This window comes from Epinephelus fuscoguttatus, linkage group LG21 (assembly GCF_011397635.1).
Source record: "Epinephelus fuscoguttatus linkage group LG21, E.fuscoguttatus.final_Chr_v1".
NCBI lineage: Eukaryota > Metazoa > Chordata > Actinopteri > Perciformes > Serranidae > Epinephelus > Epinephelus fuscoguttatus.
Window position 1 is genome coordinate 21197125 of NC_064772.1, and position 19418 is coordinate 21216542.

The following is a 19418-nucleotide window of genomic DNA, read 5'->3' on the forward strand; positions in this document are numbered from 1 at the left end:
TGCACAGTTTACATGAAAAATAGGTAAATCACTCCCATCATGTGCCAGAGGCTCCAAATGTCGCGTAAAGGCGCACATGAGCTCGCGGGTTGTGGAGACACGCTCCACACGCACGCCCCGTTAATTGAGTTCTGTTGCTCACTCCAGCCTTAATTGGTTTACCAGGAGAGCTGCGGTTTAATGGGGCGGACACACACCTGCTGAAGGCTAATGGCCAGCAAACATGGCGAGAGTGCAGCGGCTGTGTGTTTGTCACCGCCGAGGGCCGCTCGCGCAGGGCCCACGCGCGCTAAATGGTGTTAAATGATGCATTTGCAGAAGTGTAATGGGTCCATTTTAAAAGTCAGAAAGGTGTAGACAAATGAAAAAAAAGGTTGTGAAAATAGACCATGGTGTTTGAGCTTCTCACCCGAGTTTCCAAGACAACTGTGTCTCCATCCAGGTCTCTTATCTGGCAGGTCAACCAATGTTTGCGCCCATACATATCGATTAATCAGCCGCAGAGCGCACACCAGAGATAAATCCATATAAATTGTCAATGACACATTGTTTGAGAACAACCCTACAAGTCCTGCAAGAGTGACATGTTTTTTTCGTCTGCTCCAGACCATTAAGGACCTGTTTTCTGGAGGCAGACTCACCTGTTCCCTTGCAGCTGTAGGGGCAAACACAGGTGGGTGCCAGGTAAACGTTGCGGTATTTACAGAGTGGCATTGATTTACGCGGCTGTTCTGTTCAATTTACTGAAAAATCCCACAAGCTGGAAACTGAGTCTATAGGTCTGCAAACAGTGAAACCAATGGCTTTGGCGCTGCACAGTCACATGGTGGCAGAGTGACACACCTGTGTGGAGCCGTGAGGGCCTTGCAGTTGCGCCAGAGACAGGTGGAGCAGAAGGTCCACGCCGAGGCAGGGCGCAGGTACGGTACATGTTGCGGGTCCTCGGAAGCCATGAATCGGGAAGATCATTATTACCCTTCTCAGGTTTTTAAAGACTCCTGTGCCTACCAGAGATCACAGGGGGAGGACTACAGCCACAGCCCGCCGCCCTGCCTGTATATGAGCAGGCAGGTGCACTCTGTCTACACACCGCCGTCCATGGGAGCCTTGGAGCCGGCCAGCCTTCCTGACATTGCCCACTCTTACAGTCTACCCATGCGGGAGGATCCAGGTGTGCCTCAGCTCCACCATCCTCAGGGGCTCCAGCAGCAGCAGCAGCAGCCTCTCCTGCCTGCCGCAGGGTATGAAGACACGGGGGAGCAGAGCAGATACCACCTCCCTTTCCCTTGGATGAAAACCACGAAATCTCACTCACACACCTGGAAGGGACAGTGGGCAGGTAACTCCTCCAAACCGCCACATATCACAGAATCATGCGTGTAAGATCACTTTACTGAATCTGCTTCTCAAATCAGCAAATACAGGCACAGTTTTGTTTACAGCTGTAGTCATAGCATTAACACGAGTTTCATCTGACTCTTTCTGAGGCCTATAATGACATCATGCTCCCAACAATATGATCCTGGGTGTTTCAGTTTACCTTGTCACTCAATTTGTAAAAGGCCCGGAAGGTCAGCGCTGGCTTTTATCAGGGCTTATCGTCACAAAAATGTGGGTTTTGTCTTTACAAAACATAATCACAAATGGCCCTATCTTAAACCATCAATAGGCTGTATAGGTCTATAGAGCAGGGCCATAATAGGCCGTTAAAACACCAGAATACACCACAATCTGTTTTCATGGCTGTAGGCCGGGTAATATGACAAAAAGATCTTTTATATTAAAATGAATTGTTTGACTTTAGAATTTAATTATGAATAATTTGGACTCAATTAGACTATACAATAATCTTTAATAATATGCCTATATAAGTTTGTTTTCAAATGAGCGCTCCAGAGAAAAACGTGAACGCACCACACCACTAAGTTTCTTCGGCTTCTCATGACTTTTGTCATATCAGAGAAAAGTTTCAGCCGGTTGTACATATGTTTATTCCGCGTTACTAATTTGATATAAAACTTTTTTTAAAAAAACTCATTAGTTCCGTGTTGACTACAGGATCCTCTCCTGTGACACTGCGGCCTACTTTGGGTACATTTTACGCACAGTTGTTGTGACTGGTTATTATAGTGTACTAAAGATATGTCAATGACTTTTAAAATTAGATAGCACAATTCCATTGAATTTAAGTTTTGGAATGGACAAGGTGACACGAAGAGGCTGGCATGCGAAAACTACAAAGCTAATAAAGTGGACGCCAAGGGTCAAAGCTGTCATTCGTCGTGCTTTGATAGATAGACATTTATACTGTCAGTGGTTTACATTCACAAAAATGGTTGCAATTAAATCTATAATTATCTGACCTACCTAAAGACTAATTAAAAATATGACTAAACTATAAATTACTGCTTTGGCATAGTCCCAAATTTAAATTTAAATTTGAATTCAACACAAAAAGACATTTCTAGAAGGAAAGAAATATATTTTTGTCATTGTCTCAGAGATTAGCACCTGTCTGTCCCGCTACAGATACTACACTAGCTGAGCGTTTTGATTTGAGGTTTGTAAAGAGCAACATTTTAAAGCCAGTGACGCATGAATAGAAATACGAACTGCATAATGTAGGCTAGGCTGATATATTTAGGTCTACTCACACTATAAAAATGATTCTGGAATAAATATTTTTGTCATGGTTGCCTTGATTGTTGATATGTGATATGGTGACATTTTGAGGCTGTCAGTGAGATATAGGTCAATCCTGAACTGGGTGAATTCACCAAACGGTGGTTCTCATCAGGTTTAGGACTTCAGGGAATCAGGATCCTGAAAAACTGGCGCAATTTGGTGACTTTATAGCCTTTAAAATGTTACTTGTTTCACCGTTGTCTTCTAAAACTATAGAGGAAAAAACATTCCGTGAACGTCTCAGCGACTAAACCACATCAAAATGATCTCAAATCTCAGATATCAAATAAACTTATCTATCAATATTTGTAGCATCTATTCACTGGTATGACTTCAAATTAAATGTCACAGCTGGGAATATTATGTTTTGTTCACAGTAAGAGGAAACAACAATTTGCAACCACAGTTTATCCAAAATCTTAAACTCCAACGTAATTTACAACATAATCTTGGGAAGAAATGGAATTAAAAACAATAGATTTCCACGAGAACAGCTTTAGTGTGTCCTCAAATCACCTGTTGATCCCAAATTTCAACTTGGATTATGATATAATGCGTATTTTTTTGGGTAAACCTCAAATATTCTAATTGTGAGTTCCCTTTGACATTACAAGTGAATAAGTGTTTATTTTACCGGCTATCTGAAGACAAATATGCACTGTGGTTTCTGCAGCTACCTGCTGGAGAGGTCAGAATCTAACCCATGCACTTCTAATAAGCCCTATCAGTAGGCTATATAGTTAATTAAAAATAAATTCTCCCTTTATGATAATTAATAAAATGCATTTAGTGACTTTACTTGAGATTTTTTCAAATAAGTAAATAACAAACTTTCAAATGCCTTTAATAAAATGATTTCCTTGTCTCCAGGACCGTACGTGATGGCAGAATCAGAGGAGAACAAGCGCACGAGGACAGCCTACACGCGCGCCCAGCTGCTGGAGCTCGAGAAGGAGTTCCTGTTCAACCGCTACATCTCCAGGCCGCGGCGCGTGGAGCTGGCGCTGACCCTCAGCCTCACCGAGCGCCACATCAAGATCTGGTTCCAGAACCGGCGCATGAAGTGGAAGAAGGAGGAGGACAGACGGAGAGCGAGGGGGGCCGACCCGGACCAGGACTCCTCCATCAGCTCCGGGGACCAGGGGGAGGCCGCGGGAGGGGTCACCTCCAGCTCACCTCCTGTTTCCCCGCTGCACGGTCACTCCCTATCTGCAGCTGGGGCCAGAGAGCCCGCATAGACCTGCAGGAGGTCCTCGGGACTTTAACTCATACTGAGGCGGGTTTCTTTATTGTAGAGACTTTAAATCCACATTTGAGAGGATTTTTTGTAGGAGTCCTTTAAGATTCATGTTAATAATGGAGAGTGAAACCTGAAAGTCTCTCATAGAGTTGTGGTATTAAAATAAAGTGCTCATTTTCCGGGACCCCCTTTGAACTTTCTCAAGGACCATCTAGACTCCTGTTGGATACACCTGTCTGTCATTTGCTGGACTGGAGGGACCTATCTTCACCATTTCTTCGTGCGTGTTTTGGGGCTTTCTGTGCACCAGATGGCATGCTGAGATAACCAAATCATGCGGGACAAGAGGCTACAACATGGATGCAGTTGCACAAACTGTTCAACTTTTACAATGTGTTGTTTTTCACCTACACTACAAAAAAACTTATTAATGTACATATGCGTAATATGACTATTTACAACATTTTCCATGTCCAAATGTATATATTTAAGGCAGCATGTAAATTGTTAAATTAGAATCAACACATATTTTATTGCAGAATTCATTGTACAGTATGGTGCATGAATAACACATGATAAATTTGGAATAAAGTAAATATCACAGCCTATACATGCCTTGGAGCAATGGCAGTCTTTACTCTTTACATCGGCACAGCAGAAGTACATATAAAAATCCAGTTATTACATTTTCATAGCTTGTTTGGTGCGTCAGTGAGCACGAGACTCTGCAGACGCAGGCGACATATCTTCTTCACCTCTTCTATTCCGCGCGCCCTCTCCACCGCGCGCTCGTTCTGGCAGCGCTCGAACAGCTGCCGTAATATGTTCGCTTTGTCGTTCATCCGGGCGCAGATGACAAACGGGAACCCGAAGCGCTCCTTGTACTCCTGGTTGAGCCGGGCCATGCGCGAGGCTTCCGCGGAGTTCAGTGCATCCATCCCGGCACCTGCCTGCTCCTGGCGCGACTCAAGTGTCAAGGTGCCGCTCTGGAGGTCCCTGCCCGCGAGGTCCGGGTGGCACCTGAGGATCCCCTCTTTGCCTGCACACAAACAGCAACTGCTTATCGTCATTCCATTAATCAGCCATCCAAAATCTGACAAAGTTAACAGACTGTAGGCCTATCTCACCTGATTCTGGGAGAGCATCGATGAACTCACTGATTGCACCCTCCAAATCACCAAAGCTCAAAAAGGGACGCCTCGACCACACAGCAGCTGTTATAATGGGACATCTCTCCACCACGTTCCCCAGAATATTCACAAAATCCTCATAAGGGAGAGCATTCACTGCGGCGATGTCCATGCTCATGTGGGGACTCTTCAGTTGCACAGGCAGTGTTCAGTGACCTTCGGACGTCACTTTGCAACAAGGGTTAATGCACTTTTGGACACACAGAACCAGCCCCCCTGCAGTCTGGCTGTGGTTAATATTTTCTCTGCCAGATCATCTGCAAATCATTTAAGGCTGAAAAGTGGAGTTTGCTGAAGACTTTAAAGGTCCAGTGTGCAGGGTTTAGCGGCATCTAGTGGTGAGGTTGCAGAACTTAAACAGGTGATTATAAACTACAGAAAACACATAAATATTATATACCATTTTTGCAAACATCTATTCATTCATTCATTTACCATAACTGCTTATCCTGTTGGGGGCAGCGGGGAGCTGGAGCCAGGGGCCGTACACCCTGGACAGACTATCACAGGGCTGACACATAGAGAGAGACAACCATTCACACTCACATTCACACCTACGGTCAATTTAGAGTCACCAGTTAACCTGCATGTCTTTGGACTGTGGGAGGAAGCCAACAGATGTCCTAAATCCTACAAACTCATTTTAAAGGCGAGGGCCAAATGGGGATGAAAATTTAGGATGCTTCTCCAACATGCAGACAGATCTCTTCCATCTTCTAGTGCACAAAGAAAGAAAGAAAAAAAGAGCAAGAGACAGGAAGTTTAAATCACAAACACAATTTAAAACTGTTTTGGTGTATTATTGGTCTTTAAAAGAGGTATTTATATATTTTTTTCTGCAATGGCAATGTGTGGGATCTTTATTTTCTCGAAAGGCACCAGTGTAACTGGGCTAGAAAGCCACAAGAAGGTCCACAGGATGAAATCAATGTAAAAAAAAAAAAAAATCTATTCATTCAAGACATCTGTGCACAAAAAGGTCTCTAAATCTTTATTTTCTCCACAGTTTTACGCTCCTTTGCCAGGCTATACAATAAAAAGTAAAACATGGCTTGGCTTCCAGTGAAGGAATTGTTTCCAATTCACAAAAACGAAAACAGGTATTGCTCACAAAAAAAAAATAAATCCAGCACAAATGCAGAAGCAGCCCTGAAAACATTAAAACATTCATAACACCGCCCTGTGAAACCACTACAGGGCCTACTGTAGGCCTGCCTGTGCTGACCTTTCAAAATTAAAAGCAACTTAATTTCAAAAAGGAAACAAATGTGTCCACACTCACTGCTAAATAAAGTATAACTACTTACGTGTTTGTGCTTCTTATCCATAAATGTTCTCACCATGTGAAACAGCAGCCTCTCCCAGGTAAACAAGTATATGCAGCTGTGACCTGACCTTTCTCAGGTGAACAGGTGAACTTCCTGCATTTCCACTTTCTGCTCACTGCTCAGACGGGGAAACGACGCCCCCTGCTGTCCACAGTCACCTACAGCAGGACCTTTATTTACAGGGCTTTATTGCCTGCAGTGGTGGAATGTAACTAAGTACATTTTAGTACAAACTTATTCTTACTTACTTACAGTACATACTAATACATAGCATTTATTCCTCTTCGGGAAGTTGGAAGTTACTCAAATAAAACAATAGGATAGGCAAACATCCCCTGTTCGGTTGAACTGTTGGCAGATTAGACACATGAAGCTCACCTACATTGTGATCACCAATTTTTTATTCAACTTGTAAAGTACATTTTATTGCAGGTAAAATGCTTAAACAAACACAAACAAAGACAACTGATACAAAATATGCTACAATATTTCAAAATAGTTTAAAAACTGGGTTTAATTTGCATGTAATAGCTGCCGACATAATGTAAGAGACAACAACATCAAAAGTACCGTCAAATTCAACTGCATAACAATATATGTGATACATGATATGTATGTGATAAAATCTTAAACCAGAATTTTATCAGTTGCTACAGGCTTAATCCAGAAAACATATTACAACTCCATATATTACATGTCTATAGTCCTGAGAATATTTGGGATAGATTTATGAACCTGTTTTAATTTTTAGCTGCACAATATAGATGGTGCAGAACAACCACAGCTCCACCCGGCTTGGTCTTGGCAAGATGCTGGAAACACCAATAAGTCCAAACTGGTAGACAAAGATTTCTGCACACTTACATGCAGTGTAGATGTAAGTGTGCAGAAATCTTCGTCTACCTAGCTGCACAAAATAAGAATATAAAACAAAAAGACTGTATTTACACTCAGACCACATTTTCATAGTAAGAATATAGTCCATTAAAATCCCATATACATAATAAAAACCTTGTTTTGTCATAATGTCCTGATAAAAATATAAAGCAAGTGCATCCTATTGTTACTCTTGAGATTACTGCTGTAAGAAATATCTTAAATAAAAATATAGATAAAATGATTCGAACATTGGCATTCAGTGATCACTCTGTATCAGATGGCTTCACAAGCTTCTCCTCAGCTGCTGCGGCGTCTGAGTCGGACACCTCTGCCTCGCTTTCCTCTGTGGCGTGAGTTTGACAGTAATTGTTGGCTGACTGCGTCTTGTTCTCGCTCTGTTTTGTCAGGGCGGAAATGTCCAAAACAGCTGCTGTGTTCTGGTAGTCGCTGGATGTCTGGTCGAGCATGTTATGGTAGAGCTGAAAGAGGAAGGATATACTCGTAGATTAGATATATATTTACATGTCTGTCAGGCTGTGGAGGTGAAAAAGATAAAACTTTGCTTTAGATAGAATAGTTTCACCTCCTACAGACCTACCTTCTCCTCTCTGTCTGTAAGCTGGTCACACATAAAGGACACCAGCTTGGAGAAAGACGGCCGGCTGGAGGGATTCAGAGCCCAGCACTTACACATGATCTCATACCTGGAGAAGAGAGACATGGAGGAAAGTGGTGAGATACTGTCCTGTGTTTGGATTCTCAGTTATTTTTGGTCATGGACTTTCCACGTCTACAAGAGACGTGTAAAGTATCCTAGGTGTGTTGGTTATTGACTTTCTTGGACACCATGTCAAGCTCTGCCTGTTACATGCATTGTCTTCTTTCAAAATACACTTCTGTTTTCACAGGAAATGTAACATCTACACAGTCTCTTTAGAAATAAACGTGCTACATTGGTGCAACACCGCAAATAGATGGGGTTTTTTCCCCTTCAACAACAAACACACATGCTTAGGTTTAGGCAGCAAAAGCATGTGGTTAGGTTTAGGAAAAAAGAACAGGGTTTAGAATCTTACAGGATGCGAACACCTATCTCACAGGTGAAAGTTGGTGTTTGTTCGACCCATCCACCACCCTCCTTCACCACCTTAACTTTCGTCCTTGTCCCACCACGTTTCCCCCGGATGCCGCCAGGCACCTTTGAACTATAACAGCAATCATGCTGATGTTAAAGGATGTCTTGTTTCATTAGTTCCTGTCGCCGCAAGTCACTGCCCAAGCGCAGGATTTCGATGACTTTGGAGTGAGACTGAGCTCAAGCAAATCATGTTGGTTGTACTGAACTAATTGAGTTTAGTTTTCAGTAATGCCAGAGTTGGATCTACTTAAAAAGATACATGTAAATTGTTACCTTAGTTTTTTTAAGTTGAACCAGTGGACTATTTTTTAGAGGGTGCATAGGTGGAATTTTTTTTTTTTTTTTTTGGGCATTTTTGTCATATGAAAAGTAACTAGTACCTCAAAATTTTACTAAACTACAGTTCTTGATGGACTTAATTACTTTCGATCACTGACTGAAGATGTTGCCATGCATTCAAAAATCTATATCTGCATGCACATTTATACTGTCTCATACAGTTTTTACTGCTACTATTCATTGTAATTATTGAGCAAATGATTAAAATATTAACTTTATCACGACAGTGTTGATCTGGTTTTAAATCAGACAGAAGACACCTACACAGACTCATTGGCGTAGTATGGACACTCCATCTTGAATCCTCTCTCAATCATTGAATAGAAAGTGTGATCCACCTTCATGCCCGGGTACGGAGTAACACCTGAGAGTTACACAGACAGAGGTGGTGTTAATCATTGATGATTTTGTGTTTTTTTGAAAATGTGCTGCTCATAAAGCGTGCTTGCAAAGAGTACCAAGTGAAAAGATCTCCCACAGCAGGATGCCATAAGCCCAGACGTCACTCTTCATGGTGTAGATGCCCTGAAAGGTACTCTCTGGTGCCATCCACTTTACTGGCAAACGCACCTGCAAAGCCAAGTCATGCACATATTGAATAAGAGGTGATGAGAATCCAGACAGAACTTAGCAGCCGATGAATGTTGTAAATTTAAAATATCATCTGACATACATTTCCTCTCACAACATAGTTGGAGTCGTTGTCGATGTCCCGGGCCAGTCCGAAGTCACCAATCTTCACCAGTCTGCCCTTTGTCACTAACACGTTTCGAGCAGCCAGGTCTCGATGGATACACTGCAGACAGGCAGATCCTATCATCAGGATGTTTACTTCACTCAGACCACACATAAACCACAACGTCTGTGACTGCAGTTTGACACTTGGGCTTGACAGATGTCAGTGTAAAGGATTTCCGCAGTGTGGCCCTTTGTCTCTTACATTCTTGGAGGACAGGAACTCCATGCCTCTGGCCACTTGATAGGCAAAGTTGAGCAGGTCATCAAAGGTCAGGGTTTGCAGGTCCTCTGTCTGATCGTCTGGGTCCTCATAGATCACTGGGTCTGCAGATGAAGTTGGATCAGTGGGGATCAGCATGGCTTTGAGAGATCTGTCACCCCACGCTCAGACAACTGTGATAATATATTAGTGTATCTGTTTGACAACATGCATGTTCTGACGTCAGGTGGGACTTTCTTACCTTCAAAGCTGTCCATGTCACCAGAGTTGATGGTGAGGAGGGCGATGTCCTCCTGCCCTCTGGTGGTAGAGCTGTGCATGGGCACGTAATTGTCCACTGCTTGGTTGAGCTCACTGTGAAAACACAAACAAGACCATGATTGTTACTGAAATGTTAAACTTCCAACACAGTCGTTGAGCAAATATTCCTGTACTTCTGTAGAATCTAATGTTTGATTTTGCCTTTGTTGCCCTCACTGCCAAACTATCCCTAATAATGTTCTTTCCATCCTGTGTTTCATATTATTCCCACCTGGAGCTTTTCCTTGGCTGCAGGTTGTGGTAAATGCTGCTGAAACGGTCCTTGTTGAAAGCATCGGTCACAGACTTGTGGTAGTGCTCCCTGTTTGTCTTCAGGTAGTTCAGTAGATCTCCATAACAGCAGTACTGGAAGATCAGGTATATGGGTCCTGTGTGGGGAAAGCAAATAATAATTGGGAGTGGTATCTGAAGTCATGGCACTAGCCATCCACCTACTTGAGATGAAATCAGATGCAATGAGTATATACAAATATGTTGTGCTCATAGCAGTGGGAACTGTACCTGACTCTGTGCAGGCCCCGAGCAGGTTAACAATGTTGGCATGGTGACCGATGTGAGTCAGCATCTTAAGCTCCGACATCAAAGCCTCCTTCTCCACTGTCTCGTGTTTCTCTGCAGCATCAGACATCAAATAAGCTGCTGATATGACCTTCATTTACATTTTGTATTTTGCTTGAAGAATAAATATATGAAACACTGACCTTTAAGCATCTTGACGGCCACCTGCTGTGAGACTCCAGGCTTGTTGATGCCATAAGCTGTAGCCTGAACCACCATGCCAAAAGCCCCAGAGCCCAGTTCTTGACCTGAGGAGGACACAGAGACACTAAGTAAGTACTAAACTAAGCACATTTACTCAAGCTGTAATTTCCTAGTTAGTTAAAGATTAAACTGGCATCTCAATTCTTTAGCTTGTGGCTCCTCAAAAAACAAACAAACAAACAAACAAACAAAAAAAGGTGTCCAGTTGGGGCCCCTTGTCAGTTGTCAGATATGAGTTGTTCGACCAAGGAGTGATTTCCCCTCTAAACTTCTCAGATGTTTTCATTTACAGAACTATTCAAGCACCCAATCGGGATGTTATCAGTCCATTAAATGGCTGTTATCTGTAGTTATAAGCTTCATAAGCCCCTTTCACACCTGAAATTTTTCATATAATCCAGAGAGGCTGTATGTGAGAATGTAAATGTCCGAATCAGTTGGAATGGATGTTAAATGGACTTTACTCTGCCCAGCTCCCCTGCAAAAAGGCTGACTGAGCCCATGTGTGAAGAGAGCAGGTAACTGTGCGAAGAATTCTTAGCGAGCAATTTGGCATATTGATGACATTTCTATAATGTGACTCACACAAAACTAGGAGAGGACAAACATCCAAGTGTGAAATAGAGGGGTCATTTAGACGAAGATGGCGACAAAAACTTCAACAAGAGAGACGATGAGATTTGGGAATTTCTGTCGGTAAGGGCAAATTGCTAAAAATTGTCAGATAAATTCAAGGAATGGCAAGAGAGTGTGTTGTTTATGACCAAACCATGAACTGGCTATGTGACAGCGGTGCAATCCCTGTCATGTCCTGCCTCCTGCGCTCTCTACCCAGGCACCGCCCCTCACTTTAAACCAAATAAAGTATTTCCGGTAGGTGAGAACACTTCTGTCACAGACAATCCTGTTGTGCAGGAACCTTGGACACTGCCTAGACCTGATTCTCCAAACATTGTCAAGAGTTCAAATGAGAAAACAGCTATAGATATGGTTCAGCAGAGGCATGCTTCACCACTGGTAGGTTAAAAAACATTATCAGTCCATTTAATGACTGATAACCACCCAATTCAATGTAAATATTGGTTTCAGGTGGGACTCAAACCCTAGTCTCCTGGGTGAAAGTCCTGTGTTTGATTGATTCTTTCCTCCACTGATAAGCATCTTACAATCCCTTTTATTGCCATCTGCTTAACCTCGGAGGGGGCGCTACTAGGAAAAGTCTTCATTGAAGGCTTTTTGCCACAAAAGGAAATCTTTGGTTATGATAAGAAAGATTATAGTTGTTTGGGTTGCTGGGTTTCTGTCAGAAAGCCCTCTAGGCAAACATCTGACATGTGCAAGGGGGCCCAACCCCTACTTTGGAAACCGCAGTTGTACACTACTTTTAATATTTTAGGTAAATTTAGCAGCGCATATTTTTGTACTAAGTGGGATTTTACACTCACAAATTCTTCTTTTTACAGTGCTTATGATGGAGTGTTTCTGCTATCATGTTAAAGCGTGGTTTATCTCATACCCAGTTCCAGGTTCTCCCTCGGAAACTCCCATTTCTGGTCGTACTCAAAGTTCTTGAAGTTTAAGTAGATGTAATCGTTGTCGTTGGGTCCAACCATCTGGAGCATCTGAAGCTGGGGCTGATACTGGGGTTTCTATTGGAAACACAGAGGAGGGGTTGGCATCATGTCCTTGTGTGTGTGTGTTTGTGTGTGTATGTATATGTGTCGATATGTAATACATACCTTCTTTTTAACAAAGTACAAGAGCGCAATGCTAACTACTGCTAAGGCCAGAAGCAGAATCAAACTGCCCACTTTCAGCACCATCATGCTGCCGTTGTCGTCATCTGGAGGACCTATAAACAGGGATAAGGAACAGTTTCAAAAGACAGCCATCAAAAAACACTTATTAATTTCATGATTTTGATATCGAATTGATCTCACTACCAATGGCAGCCTGGAGTGAAGGCTGGGAGTAGATTAAGTTTCGAGTTCCGCACCAGGAGCCAACTGAGTTTGTCAGGCAAAACCTTAAACGGTGTCCATTCACTCGATCTCTGCTCACAGAGCTCTTGATTGTCTTCTTACAGAGGACATCAGAGTCTGTTTGAGAGGACTCTGGGATCTCCTCCCAGGAAGAGTTTGTTTCACAGCTGAGACAAAGAGCACAGACTTAAGGAAATCTGAATCGAAGTGTGTGTGCGTGTGTACATGAGGGCTACAATGCTCAGACAATGAGTATACCCTTCAGTGGTCCAAATACAAGACGTCCAGTTATAATTTGCTGGCACGAGTGTTTCCATCTCAACATTGAAGGTATCCGTGTCATTGTTAATCCAAATATTTGGTGTGTCTGTAATAAAGTTAGTGACAATAAGCTTTGCACAATTTGAATAATAACTGTAATGTAAGTTTATTAAATGAACGACAGACGCACAACATAAATCTCTCTTACCTACAACACACACTGACATAGTCTTTGTTTCGTTTTTTCCTCCAGCCTCCACGTGTAATTTGTAAACTCCCGATCTCAGCACATCACATAACTTCACAGTCCTGAGGAGACAACATTCTTACTAAACCAATACATCAGTGGTCAACACATTATATTTTCAAATAAGCTAGTTCACTAAGCTACGGAGGCCCGGAGAAGCAATTAAGAAAAAATATTCTGAGTCTGATCTTAGTTTTCTCTCCTTTATTTACGACTTAAGAACAGGTGAAAAAAGGTTTGCCAGAGGGATTTTTATATGTGCTTTCTTTCATCTGTGAAGACAGGTGGGGGAAAAAGTTACGGCAGTTGATTTTTTTTTTCTTTGTCAGGATCGTTTTTGTGATTGTTTGTTGTTGTAATACTTATTTCGGCCACAAGAGGCTGAGGTGCGCCACTAACCCTTGTTCTAGATGAGGTTTTGTTTCACCATGCACTCTGAACATAAGGCACATATATTGTGTGCTAGCAGTTATGTAACATGACTGTCACGCCATTCTTTTGTGCTCCAAATGAAGAGTTTTCTAATGACAAATATCCTCTCAAATTATTCAGATTGTTTGACAATGAGAATTCGCTTGAGTCATAGACATTTCAGATAAAAACAACTACTAACCGTATACTGAAAACATCCCACCTCCTAACATCAACCACCTACAGTGTTCAAAAGTACTCTTGCTATGGATAAAGTGAAAAGGCCTGAAAGATGGATCGAGTAATGGACTATGGTTGATGCTCAGATGATTAGTAACGAGTATTATAAACTTGCTTGATGTTTTTCTTGTCACGGGTGCCATTAATTCTGGAGCAGTAAACAGATAATGTATTTGGGACATCTTAACCTTCTCTAAATCTACTATGAGGATGCATGATGACGATTGACCTTGTGGCAGAAACCAGTGGTGCACGCATAAAGCCAAACTGAGTGGAAGCATTTTTTTTCTCCATTAAATAAATACATTTCAAGCCCAAAAAAAGACATAACAGAAATTTTACATAACTATTTGCACTTTGTGTTTAGAGCACATGGAGAAATTAAAATGAATATGTAGTAAACACTGTGTTTTATTAGGCACCTTTTCAAACTTTAAAAGGTTAGAGCGCATATGATGGCCATTCTCATGTTCATGCTCATGAGCTGTTGCAGTTATTTTTGGGTTAACACCATTTGTTACACAGATTGGGTGTTAAATATAAGCATCTGTTGACCACTACATGTATTGATAAAGAAAACCCTCAGAAAAACCCACATTAAGACGCCAAGACCTCGAGGAACACCACAGAAAAATCCATGCTGTGATTTGGTATTAAAACTTTTGACATTTGGAGATTTCTGTAAGAACTGCTTATTTCCTGAATCATATGGTGAGCACTTCTGCTCTGAAAACTGCTAAAATACCCCCTTATCTTCAGTTTACCTATGACAGCCATACATCTTCTGAATGCCAGAGGTCTCTAGTTTGTGGTTGTTAAGTTTCATGATGTCCATTTAAAAAATGGTCTCACTATAGTGGAATGACCACTGTGGGGGCTAACATCATCACACATGAATAGTCTCAGCTTTCCAGTCATACCCACACAAAATGCTGTTTGTGTTTTTGTTTTAGGGTACATGCAGAAATTAAAATTCACTTGGATGAAGACATGGATGCTTTTAGTCCTATTTAAAACATGGGGCCCACTTCAGCCCCTTGTGGCTGAAATGAGTATTAAAAAAGACAAACACGGGAGAAAAAAATGATCCTGGTCAGAATGGAAAAAAGAAGCGGCCAAAACATTTTCACCTGATTTCATTGAATTTAGATTAGACTTAGAAAACAGATAACCAGATTTTTCCCCCTCACTTGCTTTTCAGGGCTTCCATACTGGCCATACGCATGTAGACATGTACAAAACATTTAAGCTGTTCTCATGAGGAATTACGAAAAACTTTGCGACATTTTTAGGAGTTCAGCCCCAGGAACATTGCTTCATGCAGCTACCTGTGTTTTGTCACCCATCTTTCCCGGACGCATTTAGTCATAGTTTTATCAGGAGCTTCCCAGTAACAGTGCTGGAGTACAGGGTGGTAGGAGACACTGGCTTCCAAACAGGAGCTGGAGGCCTCCTGAGCTGACATGATCTTGCTCTCATCCAGCTGGACAGAGAGGTAACCTTCAGCTGAGGCAACACAAGAGTAAAAACGAGACTGAACATTAGAAAGAGGCCTTTGTTGGTAACAGCTGATACTACTACACACACACAGAGAAAGAATAAAGTTTGTTACACTGACCTTGGACATGAATGTAAACAGACTTTGTCATTTGGTTTTTAGTCCTGCAGGTATACGTGCCACTGTGGTCCACACTAACTGAATCGATGAACAGATAAGTCATCCAGCTTTGATCATGTCTGTCATCTTTTATGCAGATCTGGAACAAAAGCATATGCAGTTGTTGTGACTTTGGAAAGAATAATGTAGTACTTTAAGTTTTGTGTCACAGTCTTTGACATAAAGGCAAACAATTCAAATTTGTGCACATGAAAATTAAAATAAAATCTCACTGTGAATTACTGTACCTCTTTCTTGACTTTAGAGGAGCATGCTAATGTTTTGTAGCTCATAGTTTTGTTACCGTTGTCCCACACAAATTCCGGCCACCTTTGCTGTGTTCGGCAGCGAAGAAGTACAGACTGACCAGGGCTCACAGTCACATTAGAAAATGTATCATTTTCTTTGTCCAGGTCTGAAACACACAGCAAGGCCTCGAGTCATACAACAATTCATTTTTTCAATGTACTTTCATAATTGTTTACTATGACATGATTAATAAGAGACAGTATCTGGGCTGTAAACTGCCTTGAAGTAAAAAATACTGAGCAAACTGTCTTCCAACTGTAACCATGTGTTAAGGTTAAATCATTTATGGGATGCATTTAATGAAGTTGTTGTAATATTTAATTACCATAGTCATACAGCTGGGAGCATTCTTGTCCTTCAGCATTAGTAGCACAGCACATCAGTTCTTTATCAACATAGTCACTGCTGGATATTGCGCTCGCTGTCCCTATGCCGTTTGAAGAAACAGCTTTCCCATTTTTGTTCCTGTCCAAAAGAAGGATAAGTTTTAGTAAATCATGCTATTATAAGATGTTTTTTAATCAGTTAAATACACTTTGAATATGTACACTTATGTAATAATGCATCTTACCCAGACCATTTCAGCGTGGGCTTTGGGCAGCCCTCAGACATGCATGTGACATAAGGGGACACACGGGGGACATCAACTTTATCTAGTGTCAGCTTCGGTTTTGTGGGACGTTCTAAAAAAAAATAAATTAACATACTATTAAAGGCATCCAACATCAGTGTTCGCTGTGTTGAGTGCTGACTGGGCATTGTAGTAGCGAGATGATGAGATATGAGAGAGCTGTTACTCACTCGTTACAACATGCAGAGACACAGTCATTGAGGTTCTGTTTCCATCACTAGTTTCACAGCTCAGCGTGTGCTCCCCTGAATATCTCTCAGAAAGCGTTGGTAGAATCATGGAGTGACTCACATTTCTGGTCAGGATTAAAAAACAGGGTCAGTTTAATCATATGCATAACGGGGAAACACACCCAAATACACACACACACTCACACATTCACTTACACTGTCAGTACTTGGCCTGCTCCTCCGGTCCAGTTGCAGACGGAGTGTTCAGAGAAGTGCTCCAGGGAGATGATGAGTTTCTGACCAACACACACCTCGACACTTACAGGACCGGACGCATTCAGATAGTCAGCTGGCACAAAACAGGCCACCTGAAAGACAAAAGTCACTGTTTAATTATCCTGCATTAAGTAGCATTATGATCCAATGGCAATTTGTTTAAATGTTGCAAGAACACATACACAAAAAGCTGACTTTTAAACCACTATTTCAAGGCATATAACAATACATAAAACTATTTCAGGTCTATATTTTAATTAGAAATCATCAGCAGGACCGAGTATGATTAGATACATAAATAGTGGCGAAAGCACAAGTGTTACAAATAACATGAAGAATACCAGGACACTGAAACTGAAGCAGCTAAATGGAATTCAGTCATCATTAATTGCATTATTTTTTTTTACACTTGTGCTTTTCCTCTACATGTCACAAATAAGACCTCTCATGTCTGCTTTCACCGGTGTCCTCTATTTAAAGGTTATACTAAAATGACACATAGAGGCACAGGCTTCAAACCGAAGAGCAGAAATAAAATGAGCAAATTCAGTAAAGTTTGTGCTATTTCCTTCTCTGGCGTTTCACAACCTCTTGATGTCCTGTAGTTTTGTTTTTCTGTTTCTAAGTGAGTCTATGTTGTGTACAAAGACAAAGTATCTTTGGTTGGTCAGTTAATATGGTTGCATATGGAAAACACTGGCAATGACAGGAATATACGTGCTGGACAAATGCACTGTAAAAAGCAAAAATTAAACAACATTATTAACTGTAAAACCTGCTGTTTAAATGCACTATTTGTCAGCTCACATTTACTGGAGTTAATGAAAGGACAACAGTTCCCCTGCACTCAATAATGTGTCAGAAAATTACAGTAACTCAGAGGGACTGGTACGTATATGTGTCATTAATTTGAATATTATAGTTAAAACACAGTCAGGTTACCAACAGCTTTTACCTCATGACTGGGCACACAGGCCGGATTCTGCGCTGCCACACCATCAGAGCAGTGAAGCTTGACAGCACACAGCAGGAAGACTGCTGCAGAAAGACAGAAAATGTTTGTATATGTTTTTAGGCTATTAAAAATGATTTGAAATAAAAATACATGAGAAATGTAATCACAAAAACAAGAAAAAAATACTATATTGTGATAAATATAAGTTTATTGCTTAGTTAATGTCATTTTGGTGGCTTACTATATAGGTTACACAGTAAAGTAGATACACTGTATTTTTTTTAGACTGTAGCCTATATTTTAAAAACACTTCTTACAACCTGGCAACTCATTCACTCATTTGGTTGTTACAGGGACATGCACATACTATGATTTTTGGTACTTCTTTATTCCAACAGAGCATCATGCTCACTTTATATGATGAACAATAAAAGTGTCAGGCTCTTTACACAAGTTAGCCATCTTTGATCTAAAAGGTTCCTCATACTGTATTATTGAACCAAATCTGAAAGTCGACATTGAACCAAATAATTAATAATTATTAAACATTTATTTCTGAGGTAGACAAGTGATTCTCTTGTAATTGTATCTCCAAATATGCAACATGAAAGATATCATATTACCATTATTTTTTGGGGGAAGTGGGGGGGGTGTTGTAATAAACAGCTGGTAAAGAGAATGAATAAACATCCTTAAATCATAGCCATCGCACTGTGCCAACGCTGCCAATAAATCATCCTACAGAACAGAGACCTGAAGTGGTCTGACTCACCCGCAATCATATTTCTTTGGCCCCGCATTGATGCTTTCTTTCTGTCTGTCACATAGTCATTACCGGGTCAGGCAGCGAAACTTTGATGTGCAAGATGTGTGCGAGCACCTTTTAAACAGGGGAAGTCCTGACGTTGACAGCCACGCCTGACTGCAATATTTTAAGAATTAAAAACTTGCAAAAAAGCAACCGAAGTATGAAACTATATGCAATTGCAATGGATTGCAATAATATTATAGGGGCAAAAGTACAATACAAATACAATAATGTATAATGAAATTGTTATAAAGTCGTATTTAAAGTCATTTTTTAAGTTTTTATATTTTATAAGCTGACTGGTTTTTATTCTTGAAAAATATCTGTGATGCAACCAAGACAAAAACTGATTACAACAAGTTTTATATATGTTTAAAATAAAATTGTCATGATTTTACATTATTTGCCCAATATTATTTCGCCTCTAAAATATCTTAATGCATTTCTAAATTTTCAAATGAACACTACTACTACTACTAATCCTGTCTATCAAGGACACACAGGTTAAAAACCAGATTTTATCCAAAAACAATGACTGCATTTACTGAATTCATAAAGGCTTGACTGTGAAAAATATGCCTGAGTGCAATATGAGGGATGTGTGCAATAGGCGGAATGCCCTGTGTGTGTG

General features: G+C 41.0%; 3 protein-coding genes across 4 annotated transcripts; 1 reads left to right on the top strand and 2 right to left on the bottom strand.

The window, feature by feature from the left end:
- The first annotated feature begins 226 nt into the window (after positions 1-226).
- pdx1 (pancreatic and duodenal homeobox 1) lies at positions 227-4272 on the top strand. Its single transcript, XM_049565219.1, has 2 exons — positions 227-1339; positions 3556-4272. The coding sequence occupies exons 1-2, from the start codon at positions 952-954 to the stop codon at positions 3921-3923; spliced, it is 756 nt and encodes a 251-aa protein (XP_049421176.1). The 5' UTR covers positions 227-951; the 3' UTR covers positions 3924-4272.
- Positions 4273-4464: 192 nt separating this feature from the next.
- urad (ureidoimidazoline (2-oxo-4-hydroxy-4-carboxy-5-) decarboxylase) lies at positions 4465-5283 on the bottom strand. Its single transcript, XM_049565220.1, has 2 exons — positions 5053-5283; positions 4465-4964 (listed from the first exon to the last, which is right to left on the bottom strand). Exons 1-2 carry the CDS (start codon positions 5231-5233, stop codon positions 4615-4617), a joined length of 531 nt encoding a protein of 176 aa, XP_049421177.1. The 5' UTR covers positions 5234-5283; the 3' UTR covers positions 4465-4614.
- Positions 5284-6826: 1543 nt separating this feature from the next.
- flt3 (fms related receptor tyrosine kinase 3) lies at positions 6827-18826 on the bottom strand. Of its 2 annotated transcripts, none has more exons than XM_049565218.1 (24): positions 18752-18826; positions 17980-18059; positions 16965-17116; positions 16749-16873; positions 16519-16630; positions 16273-16412; positions 15887-16053; positions 15600-15738; positions 15310-15487; positions 13292-13392; positions 13081-13189; positions 12784-12989; positions 12580-12692; positions 12357-12489; positions 10780-10884; positions 10580-10690; positions 10290-10446; positions 9999-10111; positions 9740-9861; positions 9473-9595; positions 9258-9369; positions 9064-9163; positions 7921-8026; positions 6827-7801 (listed from the first exon to the last, which is right to left on the bottom strand). In XM_049565218.1, exons 1-24 carry the CDS (start codon positions 18777-18779, stop codon positions 7586-7588), a joined length of 3048 nt encoding a protein of 1015 aa, XP_049421175.1. In that variant the 5' UTR covers positions 18780-18826; the 3' UTR covers positions 6827-7585. The 2 variants fall into 2 exon arrangements, with proteins under 2 accessions (XP_049421175.1, XP_049421174.1); XM_049565217.1 differs by having other exon boundaries at positions 17980-18062.
- Between the last annotated feature and the right edge of the window lie 592 nt (positions 18827-19418).

What these genes read in the sequence shown, in the direction of transcription:
- pdx1 (XM_049565219.1), top strand. Translation starts at nt 952, where the DNA reads ATGAATCGGGAAGATCATTATTACCCTTCTCAGGTTTTTAAAGACTCC. An exon ending in CTGGAAGGGACAGTGGGCAG is followed by an intron (nt 1,340 to 3,555) that starts GTAACTCCTCCA and finishes CCTTGTCTCCAG; the next exon opens with GACCGTACGTGATGGCAGAA.
- urad (XM_049565220.1), bottom strand. Translation starts at nt 5,233, where the DNA reads ATGAGCATGGACATCGCCGCAGTGAATGCTCTCCCTTATGAGGATTTT. An exon ending in CGATGCTCTCCCAGAATCAG is followed by an intron (nt 4,965 to 5,052) that starts GTGAGATAGGCC and finishes GTTTGTGTGCAG; the next exon opens with GCAAAGAGGGGATCCTCAGG.
- flt3 (XM_049565217.1), bottom strand. Translation starts at nt 18,779, where the DNA reads ATGCGGGGCCAAAGAAATATGATTGCGG. An exon ending in GTCTCTGCATGTTGTAACGA is followed by an intron (nt 16,631 to 16,748) that starts GTGAGTAACAGC and finishes ATTTTTTTTTAG; the next exon opens with AACGTCCCACAAAACCGAAG. An exon ending in GGCCGTCAAGATGCTTAAAG is followed by an intron (nt 10,691 to 10,779) that starts GTCAGTGTTTCA and finishes CTGATGCTGCAG; the next exon opens with AGAAACACGAGACAGTGGAG.